At 46.0% G+C, this 13086-nt stretch overlaps 1 protein-coding gene across 1 annotated transcript in view; it reads right to left on the bottom strand.

Moving 5' to 3' along the window:
• The window catches only part of USP34 (ubiquitin specific peptidase 34), a 199320-nt gene that overhangs the window by 149159 nt on the left and 37075 nt on the right, over positions 1–13086 (bottom strand). The window contains exons 17-23 of the mRNA XM_040347825.1: positions 5129–5211; positions 4602–4756; positions 4393–4506; positions 4026–4125; positions 3769–3928; positions 680–806; positions 455–602 (exon numbers count right to left, since the gene is read on the bottom strand). Of these exons, the coding sequence (XP_040203759.1) occupies positions 455–602; positions 680–806; positions 3769–3928; positions 4026–4125; positions 4393–4506; positions 4602–4756; positions 5129–5211 (887 nt within the window). The remainder of the gene's footprint in view (positions 1–454; positions 603–679; positions 807–3768; positions 3929–4025; positions 4126–4392; positions 4507–4601; positions 4757–5128; positions 5212–13086) is intronic.

Genomic DNA, 13086 nt, shown 5'->3' with positions numbered 1-13086 from the left:
GATTTTAAACTTAATGTTGTTTAACAGTGTAATCATTTACAATCACTTTAATCTTTGGCACAGCCAAAATTTACTGAACACTGCATTATTGAGGGCATGAAGTGTGCCACATGTTTCCCTATACCGATAGTACATAGAATATGACAGTAGTGGCAGACTCTGGGGCAACTGTTTTTGAACATGCAGGGCAAAGCTGTGATAAGCTTCTAAATGGTCACACGTTTTTATTTTCTAAACTGTAAAAAGTGTCGCAGCATTTTAGTATGCAGTTTGTATAGCATGCTACTTATTAAACATTTCCAGCAACAAAAAACAGTAGAAATTTTGTCTTGAAATGTCATGGGCTTGAATCAAATGTGAATTTTTGCATTATTTTTTCACAGTGCAGGCTCAATTCTTTAAACAAAACAGAAACCTACACTATAACAGACAGAATAGTATTCTCATTCCTCACCAGGAAAATCACCTTTACGGCTGCTCTGTCCAAACTCTTGAAGCTGAGGCTGTTGATTTAGCTGATCTTTCTGTAAATTTTCATACCAGTGAGTGACTTCTGCCCGCAGGTCAGCTACCTGGTCACTTGGATACATTTCTATGGTCATCTAACAAGGGACAAAATAAAATTAGCTATGGAAAAACGCAAATACATTCTGTATAATAGAGGTAGTAGTTTTCGGACCTTATCAGGAAGCCCTGCAGGTTGGCAAACAATTCTAAGAGGCAATGATTGCTTGTCATTCAGTGCTTTCAGATGGCTGCTGATACCAGTTCCTTCAATCTGCCATTGCCTTAGATGGTAGGCAAACCTAGGTGAGAAACAAAATGGGGTGGGTTACAATAACATACTGGAAATACCAACCCAATGCAACAGCAAGCACACAAAAAAAAGAGCACATTTATTTCTGTCCAGCTATCCAATGACTATAACATTCCTTCTGTTTACAATAAAATCTAAGAGCACTGTAAAAATAGAATTTTTGTACTCAATGTAAAATCTTTTTTGGAGAACATTGAGTGACATAGGAAGTAATTTACTGTCATGTTATTCTACTGCCTACAGGAGGATAGGACACTGGCAAACCAAACAGAAAAACAAAAAACTGTATTCTCTCCTCTACCCAGCACAGCAGTCGATGCTTCACTGCAGACAAGAGCCTAGCCTCAGTCTAGTATCCAACGTTAAGCGTTTCAAGGGAACACCCTCTTCATCAGTGCCAACTCTCCCACACTGGGTATATACATTACCTTTATATAGTGTCCAAACATGCTTCAATAAGCCACTTGCTTCCAATTGAGATTGTATAATTATGTGATTTGAAATTGAATACAAATTTATCTATAGGATATATATGTATATGCACACATAACAATCTGACTATGTATAAGGGGACACAGCTGTACCATATTCATATGTTTGTCCTTCCAATAACTTGTGCATCAAGATAAATAATGCCTGCAATTTCATACGAGTTATACTGATGTGTACTAAATTTGCAAACAGCCAAGGAAACCGTTCCATATTTAGTGGACCTTTACATATGCAACAGAGCCTGTGTGCATATATAATGCATTACATCCAGAAAAAATTGTATATCCAGGGCACTCCAAGCATTTGAATCCTGACAGATAAAGTCTGTGTTGGAGAGGGTAGCAAATCTTCCTGGGTGCTGCCTAAAGTGTGTGTGGAAACAAGCCATCTCTAATGGGAACAGAAAAACAAACAAGGCGCCTCTAAGTGCAGAAGTATAAAATTTTTAATATCCCCTAAAGGGGTTAAAAACACTTACAAGATAGTGGATGAAACAGGCATGTAGCAGGACAGTCCCAGTCTGTGATGGTAAAGCTTCCAGGGAAGTCCACAAGATAACAGTCGACTTGTGCTGTGAATGTTTAGAGGACACAATAAAGCTGAAACCAGCATAGAACACAAACAGAAAGTGGACAGGAAGTGTGTCAGAGGCAGGACGCGTTTCAGGACAGCTCATTGGTTAATTCTTCAGCCAGATCCTTCTTCACTTCCTCTGACGTCATCCCCAGGCTCCAGCGTTATTGTGTCCTCTAAACATTCACAGCACAAATCGGCTGTTATCTCGTGGACTTCTCTGAAAGCTTCACCATCACAGACTGGGACTGCCCTGCCACTGGAACATCTCCTGGGACACACTTACCTACTATATGCCCGTTTCATCCACTATCTTGTAAGTGTTTTTAACCCCTTTAGGGGATATTAAAAGTTTTATACTTCTGCACTTAGAGGCGCCTTGTTTGTATTTCTATATGATGCATTACAACTATCAATACTAATACTAATCAATCCAGGTTAGGAGGTGGGCAAACTCTGTCAACACTAGATAACAAAGAAAAATATTACATAGAAACATGGCAAAGTGATGGCGAAAGTTCAAATGGCCCATCGGTGCGATATTGAAGATATCTGTGTGGCTTCATGCACAGATATCTATTGAAGTTGCACCCGAAATCACCAAAAGTACTGCATTGTACTACTTTTTCAAATCGATACAGCACTGCAAAGTCAGCTGGTTGCATCAATTTGAACACTGCCTTTGCTGGTAAAAAGATGCAACTTGGCATGACAAATCACTCCAGTGTGAACTGAGGTTTAATGGTGCTGAGGCAAGTTTATGTGAAGCGATCAAGTGGCTGTGGGGCATGCCATTCTGAAGTATGACAGGCTTGAGGCACATTCAACTGGGGATAGAGGGAGATTGAAGCCATCTATCCCTGCATCCATCCATCCAGGCAGGATCTACCATTCTAAAGTGCTGTTAGACCTCTTGAAATGTGGGGTCCAAGACCCCTTTCACACTGGAGGTTTTTTTCAGGCGAAAGTGTGAAAGCACTCTAAATGTTTGTTAAGCTAGGGTAAGGCGCCATTTTTAGTCAAAACGTCTGTAAAGTGCCTCAGTGTCAAAGTAGCCTTAGAGAAACAGCATGACCCTGTCTTACCTGTCCATGTTGCTGATCCCTATATAGAGTCTAGGTTTTTCCGGTCACGGTCATGGTGGGTGAACCCTTTTCGCACAAAGGGTTCTTCAGGTTCTCGTCTCTATAGTGATGGACCATGGCGTTAGACCTGTATAGCACCCTGCGGCTAACTACATGCATTGCACCAAGGTAAGTGTCCAAGTAGAATCTAGTGCCCAAAAATAACATTACAGGCTGTCCCCATGGTGTGGAGTCCAGGTATGGCTCCCAATGTTTTACCGAGCTTGCACTCCAGATACATTCCTATCATTGTGTTAAAAGACAGTGAATAGCTGAGTGAACAAGCTGAAGTAAAATAAGAAACTAGTGAAGCAAAATAGATTTTTCTGTAAGGGAGAAGTCATCCATCACCTTAGGGCAAAAAACGGAGGCTTCACGTGATGTAGGGTTATTGAGGGACGCCCAGGAGGTCCTCAAAAGCTTTGCCACTGTTCAATCAACTGAAGGTACCAGCCTGTATCCCTGGCTCTATGAATATCAAGCCCATGTCCTGTACTGTACTGTACAATTGACATATATACAAAGTTCCTAAAACAAATACTTAAGGTACATACATAATGCTTAAAGCATCATTTCCCTTTATCTCATCTTTTTCAAATGCGCAATGAAGAAAAAAAACATAGCTTTAACTTAAGTGGTTTGGCATTAGTATATACAACCACAAAGTAGGTTAGCTTTTTCTCTAAGCGGATACACGATAGAATAAACCACCACTTATGTATATGCATATGAACTGAAAAGCAAAATAAAAGTATAGCTTACCGTCTCCTGAAAGCTTCAAGATGTGTTTTTAGCATTAACAGGCCTCTTTCAATGATGGTGAGACTTGACTGTGCATCCTGTTCAAGGTTACTAGAGGCAATCATAAGGCTTTCCATGCACTTACTAATGAACTCGTTCTCTTTTTCTAGCCCGGTTTTTCCTTAAAAATAAATTTAATGTAAAGCACATTAAAAACAAACACTTACAAGATACAATCTTAAAACGATCTCTTGCGACAGTTAAAATCTCATTCTCACCATTTATATAATAGGAGTTGATATACTGGATAGCAGCACGGCTTACATCTCCACTGTGAGCTCTCAGTGCAATGCCCCAAAACTGGTCCATGCCACACAACTGAATGATCAAAACAAGACAAAAAAAATGTTTTAATGGATGATGCATCAACTAGGTCAGAGTGTACAGAATAGCAGTACTTCTATCATGTACAGTCGCCAATAAAGCATAGAATTCAGAAGCCTGTCATGTCAGTCTTGATGTGGGAGTAAGATTAGCATACATTGACATTAGTAAAGGTTCTAGAGAACCTTTTTAGCTTGGTGTTCTGGCTACCCAATCTCTTGGATTTGCCCAGCCTTACTATAAATTGTAATCAAATCTCACCTCAGAATTCGAGCCCCCATCATAAGCGCTGGTTGCTAGGCGAGCAAGATTACAAAGGTGTTGAAAAAGGTTCAGTCCTGTCATGCTGATTGTTTCAGGTTTTAGCTGGGGCATCTAGATATAAAAAAAATATATATACATATATATTTCAAGATAGCACTAGCACTGTTGTACACAAAGGAAACATGACCCATCTACAGTTGAATTACCTTTTCCAGAAATAGATGTTTATAAGTCTCCATTCCCATAGCGTGCTGGTCCTTGCTGCGCACCTGATTTAAAAACCAGTGCAATGCATCATCATAGCACTCCAGGTCTTCTACAAGACAGTGCCACAAGATGTCTACCTGCTCCAAACTTAATCCTGTAAAGAAAAAAAATGTGAAGCAAGCATGCACAATCTCGAATATGCCAACAGTTACATTAAATTAGAACTTCAGCATGGGGAAAAATTAGAACCTCTAAAGCTTTTCAAGTTTGCCCACACTGGAGATTCCTCCCTAACCCCCTCTTCCTGAGTCAATGTCACAAAGCTGGTAGATATTTCCATAAATTAAGGGGTAATTCCCCTTAACAGTTGCCCTGGATCAGGTGTGCCTATTGGAAGACAGCCCCCCATAACAGTTTCAGTGACAACCACAAAACTTGCATCTACCCTTACTGTCTGTCCTGATGACAATAGTTATGACAATTATTTGGCATACACAAGCTATTGAATCCAATTTAAAATACATACGGAAATGGTCTGGTGATCCCAGTGTTGAGAAAACACACGTCAAAAACTGAAGCCGTACTTGAACCTCGGCACTGTGGCTGTACCTGTAACAGTATAATGACAAATAGGATAGTAAAAAAAAAAAGTTTGAGTCTACTTGCTATGTAAGGTAAGAACATGCAATAGGCCCTGATTTACATCTGAATTTTCAGCTGATTTGCCTACACCCGACAATACAGAATCGTATTCCAATTGTCCCTGATCCTATTTGTACGTCTCCCTACGTTCAAAAAAAAAATTTTTTTAAACATATCCGGGTGTTTTAGGTCCATTAGGCCTCGTACACACGATCAGTCCATCCGTTGAAAACGGTCCGAAGGTTAACCGATGAAGCCGTCTGATGGTCCGTCGCGCCTACACACTATCGGTTAATTAACCGATCGTGTCACAACGCGGTGACTTAAAACACAACGACGTGCTGAAAAAAACGAAGTTCAATGCTTCCAAGCATGCGTTGACTTGATTCTGAGCATGCGCGGGTTTTTAACCGATGCTTTTGCATACCAACGATCGGTTTTGACCTATCGGTTAGGCGTCCATCGGTTCAATTTTAAAGCAAGTTCCTACACCAGAAGCATGCCTCTCCCTCCCATAGACCTGCTCTCCTTCCCCCTTGCCCAGGGAATAAACTTCAGAAGATTGATACATGTGCAAAAACACCTGGAGAAGAAAAAAAAAAAAATATCCTAAAAGAACCGGGAATATGCTCCGCTTATTGCTCTGCTCAAATGTGAGTAAAAGGTTACCTTTTACCAAAATCCTTGCAATGTAAGGCAGGAATAAAAAAGTTTTCCCAACCAGATTTGAGCTAGGCTTTAAAGCGGTTGTAAACCGCGCAAACTTTTTTAAACCTGCAAGGCAAAAGGCATAATCAGCTAGTATGCACCGCATACTGGCTGATTATGAAATACTTACCTCGGAACGAGGTGAAGAACACTTACCTGGTCCACGCCGAGCGAGATGTCATCTTGCTCCGGCGTGTCTTCCGGGTATCGCCGCTCCAGCACTGTGATTGGCTGGAGCGGCGATGACGTCACTCCAGCGCGCAGGAGATTTAAATTCGGCAAGGTCCGGCGGCTGCCGGTCCTTTCGCCGTGGATCCCCCCTGCACATGCGCCGCTGCAGCGGCGCATTGCGAGGGGAATATCTCCTAAACCGTACAGGTTTAGGAGATAATCTTTATACCTACAGGTAAGCCTTATTATAGGCTTACCTGTAGGTAAAAGTGGAAAAATAGGATTTTTTGTACTCACCGTAAAATCCTTTTCTCTGAAGTCCATGGACGGACACAGCTCCTTAAATCTTGACAAGTGGGTTATGTTCCCCGTTTACAGGAGAGGACTAGGCAGAAACATGTTAAATAGTTAAATACATGTTACATTAACAGAGTTGAACAGCCCCGCCCAGGGGGCGGTCCCTCCAGACATAACCCTCCTCACTGCAGCGTGCAGCCTCAGTTCGTAACAAGCAGTACAAACCTAAAAAGGAGGGGTGGGAGCTGTGTCCGTCCATGGACTTCAGAGAAAAGGATTTTACGGTGAGTACAAAAAATCCTATTTTCTCTTATCGTCCATGGACGGACACAGCTCCTTAAATCTTGACAAGTGGGACGTCCCCAAGCAGTGTCAAAAAACGAGGGGTGGGAAATATATCCGTAAAAACCATTTTTAACTTCACCCCAAAACAAGCAGAGCTCCTCAACGGAGGAGGTGCAACTTTAAACAGCCGCCGGCAAAAACTAGCGGCTGAAAAAAACATCATAAGATGCACTCACAGCAACCATGTAAATTCTGGAAAAAGCGTGAACGGACGAGCAAATCGCCGCCTCGCACACCTGTGAGACCGACGCATGATGTTGAAAAAAAAAAAAAAACCCAGGAAGCACCAATTGCCCTGGTTGAAAGTGCCGTGACCGGAAAGGGGGGCCCGCCCCTTAGGAGCATAGGCCTGTATGACGGCCTGCCTGATCCACCGAGAAATGGTGGTCGACGAGACCGCCAGGCCCTTTTGTGGACCAGACACAGACACAAAAGAGAGTCAGAAGCTCCGAAATGGAGCTGTAGTAGGCTGGTATACCTGCAAAGCGCGTACCACGCCTAAAGTATGAAAGGCCGAAACCTCCTTCGGAAGAAGGGAAGGTCGCGGGCGCACCATCACCTAATCCTTATGGGGGATCAAGCATGGCGGCTTGCAAGACAAGACCGCCAACTCAGAAACCCCTCTAACAGAGGTAAAGGCCACTAATGGGGCCACCTTCTGAGATAGTGTCAAGAGAAAATCTCTCTGATGTTTCCAAAAGGAAGGTTCCTGAAGAACCGAGAGCACCAGAGTCAAAACTCATGGGGGAAGAGATGGGCCAAGAGGGGAAAGTATATGACAAACCCCTTGCACACAAAAAAAGGGGACCCACCAGGGAACGGGCCGCAAAAAGGCCACTAAAAGAACACAGCCAAGGCTGAAATCTGCCCCCAAACGGTGCTTTAAGCATTTTTTAGATCCAATCCAAGCTTTAAAAACAGCAGGACCCTGGACACCGAGAGTACGCCCGTGGACGTCACTCCATCCCTTCGCACCAAGAGAGGTACGACGGTAGATCCTCCGGAAGAAGACTACGGTGCCCTGTTGAGATGACCGAGTCAGACAGACCCTGGTCACCTAAAGTCTGGCTTCCAATAACCATGTTGAGCAAGTCAGTGACTGTACAACAGGAGGAAGTATGGGACCTTGAGACAGGAACCTCCTGCCCTGGCAATCGCCAGGGTGCCTCCGCTACCAGGCGCCCGATATTAGCGTACCAAGGACGCCGAGGTCAATCTGGAGCGATTAGAATCATCGGGATCTCCTCAGCATCCACTCTGTGGAGCGGCCGAGGAAGCAACTACCATGGAGGAATGGCAAAAAATTACCGATACAGACAACACAGGGCCACCAGTGCGACTGACGCGTCTGTACAAGATCACTAGACCTGGCCACTAACTTTGACACCCTTGCGGCGGAGACAAGCTGCCAGGAGATCCATGCCATGTGAGGCTCACCTCCTGCAAGGGAGCCGAAACACCCCAAGCACAAAGACCAGTCGCCCTGGTCCAGCATCTGGCGACTCCAGTAGTCCGCCTGCCGGCATACCTGATGGTAGACTGAAGCCACGGCCGTGGCGTTGTCCGGCTGAAACCAGATCGGTCGACCACAAGGAGAAGCATAGCCTGATCGCCTAAAATAGTAGGACAATGAACAGTAGACAGCACCTGGTATTCCCAGGTGGTCTCCCACCAGGCACTAGCCAGGCCCGACCCTGGGTAGCTACCGAGACCAGACACATTCAAGGAGGTGTGGTCATAGGTCCACACAAGTCCAGCGACTCAGGGCCGACTGGACCCCCCAGTTTTGTGAACCTCCAGGTTCACAACCCGTGAGCTGGCATCTGTCGTAAACACCGACCACTGGAAGGAAGGAACAACTTCCCGGACCGAAGAGTCGGGAATCTCTGTCACCAACAGAGACTCTGACTAGGTGGCGCACAGGAATCTAATGATTTCAGAGACAACCTGGACAGTAGTTCCCCTGGAAAACCAGGGTGTGGAACTGGGCATACAGTACCACCTTGAAGGAGGCTACCCACAGACCCCGAACCAGCAGGCGCCCGGAGAGAAGACCGATTGCGTGATGCCAATACCTTCACCGCAGACTGAAGAGTCTGCAATTTCTCCAGGGGAAGAAGGACCTTTGCCACTGAGGAGTCTGGATCAACACTAGATACTCCAACGCTGAGTCGGAACCTAGCATGCCCATGATTTGAACCCTGGGTCGCACACATGGAGGGCATGCTTGCTGCCACTGAGCTACACTTTCTGGCGTAAACGTTTAACATCCACCCGAATCTTCGGAGGGTCTGAATGGGAATAACCCATCCACTAGGTCGGAGACAGAAGCTGCTCTCAGAAGAAAGTCGTCCAAGTAGCCAATGAGGCAAAGCCTCGCTGTCCTAGCTGAAAACCCATGGTGCTGACGCCAGATCAAAAGGGAGGGCCACAGGCTGACAGAGACCCTTCTCTCATCACGAAGCACAGAAAAAAACACCGACATGTGCAAAACGGGACATGCATGTATGCGTCCCTGATGTCCGAGGACGTCAGGACATCCCCCAGATGAAGCGCAGCTACCACCGAACAAATGGATTCCATGCGGAACTACCCAACGTTCACAAAGGTATTTAGGGCCTGAGGCCCATAGAAAACCTGCAGGAAAGGTAAAATTACCTTGCAGCTTAGCAAATCCCACGCTGCCCAAGGCAGACCGACGGGCCGGGAGAGGAAGACACAAGGACAGAACTTTGTTCTGTGGATAGGAGGAAACCCTATCTAGTACTCCGAAGAGACCACCTCGCAGACCCACTAGTCGGAGAGCAGGGAGGTTTCACTGAATTGTGAACCTGCAAGCCGCCCCTCCCACCTAGAGACAGGGAGGGAAGGCTATATACATTGGCAGGATTTGGGTGCCGGCGTGATCGGCTTATGCACCCAGGGACAGATTAGTCTCCCAGCTGGGCCTTTGACGGCCTGGGAGGGTTGCCCCTAAATAATACACACACATAGTGTGTATGTATATTATGTAGGTGTATACACACATGTCTTTGGAGGAAACCGGAGTACCCGGAGGAAACCCACGCAGACACAGGGAGCGACAATGCAAGCTCCAGGCAGATTGGAGACAGTGTGCGGATTCGAACCAATGACTCTTTTGCTGCCAAGTAATGGAGTTAAGCACTACACCACCGTGTGCATAAAACCATTCTGAGCCTAGATTCACACTGCTGCGAATTCAAAATCGCGGTAAAACGCAATTTAATGTAAATCGCGGCCCGAAATCGCAAAAAGTAGTACAGGAACTACTCTTTGAAATCGCAGATGCGGCGTCGCACTGATTAGGACAGTGCCATTGCCGACAATTGCCACCGATTTGAGATGCGATTTGACATGTCAAATCGCATCTCAAATTGTTCCAAATCGTACCCAGTGTGAACCAGGGCTGAAACAGACACCCTGGATAACAAGGGCGCAGCATTCAATGAAGCATCACAGACCTATATGAGGCCCTGGACCAGCTGGTCCGCTAGGCTAATAACCTCAGGAGAGAGTCGGTGCTCCTCCACTGTCTGGTGCAAAATGCTCACTCTGTGAGTTGTATACAGCACTAGGGGTCAGGACTACTCCAGGATGGCCGCCGAGCGTTCAGAACGCGGCCACAGGAAAATGGCCGGCACAATGTAAGCTGCGCCATAGCGCGGCTACGACAAAATGGGCGCCAATGGGAGTTTTCAATGTAATTGAAAAACCACCCAAAAAATGGCGCCAGCGTCGACTGAGACCCCAGTGTAGTGGCCACAATAGGCCCGCAAGCCAGACCCCAGCATGGTAAACATGGAACGGGTCAGTACTTCGGATCTTCTATCAGTCAGATCCATACAAGTAGGGGTTCCCGCCCGGCGGTGAGGGACTACAAAAGCCCTCAGCGGCTTTTCTCATTCCGCATCTCAGAAATTATCAAAGAAGGGCACAGAAGGAAAAAACCTACACAGCGGTCTGATTTGTGTGATCCAAAAAAGACCGAGCCCTCGGCGGAAACCCAGCTGCACTATGCAGCTTAGGAGAGTCCCTTGCAGCAGTAAAAAGCGCACCCATAAATGCCTTATTCTGCCTTTTTTTTTTTTTTTTAACTAGGTACCTGGTCCATGGCTCCAAACAGAGCATTCCCCAAGGGATAACGGGGGAAGGGGGCACTCTTTTACCGTCCGCCCGCAGTCCACCCCCACCCTGGCACAAACTGTGTCCAGGACTAACAATAAAAACTCTGTGGGAATCCCAGGTGCTAACACCAGCTGCCACCACCAGCATGTGGGGAAGGACCCAGATACTGACTCCAATATTTACATAGTGTGTATTATAATATGCACACCTGTCCATACAAATAGACAAAAGCTCCTAGAGCCCTATTCAGGGCCTCTCACCCACTTGCTGCGCTGACCAGGGGTAACCAGGGGACTCCCTCATAAGGAGACTGCCCAACGCTGCCTGTGAGGAAAAGAACCGTGAGGTAACTTTTGCAGGGACCTGTGTTTAAACAGGAAAAGCCTCCTAGGGCTGTTTTATTTAAGGATAAGACACAGATACAGCATAAAAAGCAAAACCGTTACAGGTGTCACCAATCAGTCAGCGTCTGCTGAAGTATAATCATAAACATCTGTGCTCATCACAGGGCTTTTTACCTCATAGGAAAGCCCAATACAAAAAAGAAAAAACACAGGCCAGATAACACAGTCCCCTCAGGAAGGCCCCCTCCCCCCTGACAGCGGCAATGTTAGCAATGCAGCAAGGGAAAGGAGCAGGGAAGTAAGGGGAAGGGACCCCCGAACCCCAGGAATGCCCAGCCGTACCAACCCACCGAAGCAGGAGGGACTGTACTTACCCGTCCAAGCGAGGACTCGCTGACGCATTCCTGACAGAACTACAACCGAAATGGAGGTAGCTGTCGGCCCGGTCCACTGTGAATGAATGAATGAAAAACTTATAAAGCGCGGCGCATGCGAACTGAATCGCTTCTGGGCGCTAGTTGTTCGTGTCTCATGACATCAGAAGAGCAGAGTTTTGATCTGTCTTCTGAAAGTCAGGTGGTTTTCCTCCAACCGAATGCTGGTTGGTAAAGCGTTCCATAGTCTCGGACCTTGAAAAGCAAACCTTCTTTCTCCTTTGGACTTGTATTTGGTTTTTGGTACCCTGACCAGATTTTGGTCGGTGGATCGCAGAACGCGATTCGAATTGTGAGGTTCTATCTTGTCGCAAAGATATTGCGGAGCCTTCCCATGGATGCACTTATGTGTCAGGCAGAGTGCTTTGAATGCAATTCTGTCTTTTACTGGCAACCAGTGAAGGGTTCTCAGCGAAGGTGAGATTGATTCCCATTTTTTTTTCCCAATCACCAGTCTGGCGGCCGTATTCTGAACGACTTGCAGACGGGAGATTTGGTACTTTGGGAGTCCGAGGTAAAGGGCGTTAGCATAGTCCAGTCTGGAATTCACGATTGTTCCCACCACGACTGCTACGTCTTCTTTGGGAATAAATGGAATAAGTCTGCGTAGTAGGCGCAACAAATGGTGCGCTCCGCTGACTACTGACCCTATTTGTGCGTCCATTGTCATGAAGGTGTCGAAGATGACCCAGAGACTTTTGACTTTGGAGCTAGGGGTGATGATTTGGCCCAGAATGGGCGGGGGTGTCCAGGTTGTTGCCAGTTGACTCTTTCGGCTGGCGTGAAACATAAGGAGTTCTGTTTTTGAACTGTTGAGTTTAAGATAACTCTTAGTCATCCAGTTTTCTATCAAAGAGAGACATTTCTCTAAACTGGGATGATGATCCTTTTTGTTGCAGATGCGAAAATACAGTTGCGTATCGTCTGCATAAGAGTGATAGAGTAGTTCTTGGCTACTGATAATATCAAAGAGAGGGCGAAGATAGATGTTGAAAAGCACCGGTGACAGGGGGGATCCTTGGGGGACTCCACATGACACCGTGCGCTTTTCCGACGTGAAAGAACCCAGTTTAACTGTTTGTGATCGGTTTTCAAGAAAGGAAGAAAACCATGGTAAATCACCTTCTGCGACTCCTGCTACCTTGGCTAGTCGCATCAGTAACAGTTTGTGGTCTACCGTGTCAAAGGCTGCGCTTAGGTCCAGCAGAACCAGGAGACAAGATTCTCCTTCGTCTGCGGCCTCGAGGGCATCATCCCATATTTTGAGTAAGGCCGTTTCTGTCCCGTGTCCGGGACGGAAGCCTGATTGTAATGGATCCAGTAGATTGTGGGTATCTAGATGCTGTTGCAGCTGTTGTACCACTACTTTCTCCATTATCTTGGAGAGAACATTTAGG

This window comes from Rana temporaria, chromosome 4 (assembly GCF_905171775.1).
Source record: "Rana temporaria chromosome 4, aRanTem1.1, whole genome shotgun sequence".
In the NCBI taxonomy this organism is placed as follows: Eukaryota; Metazoa; Chordata; class Amphibia; order Anura; family Ranidae; genus Rana; species Rana temporaria.
The sequence above is the reverse complement of the archived record's forward strand: the minus strand, read 5'-3'. Positions and strand labels throughout refer to the sequence as shown.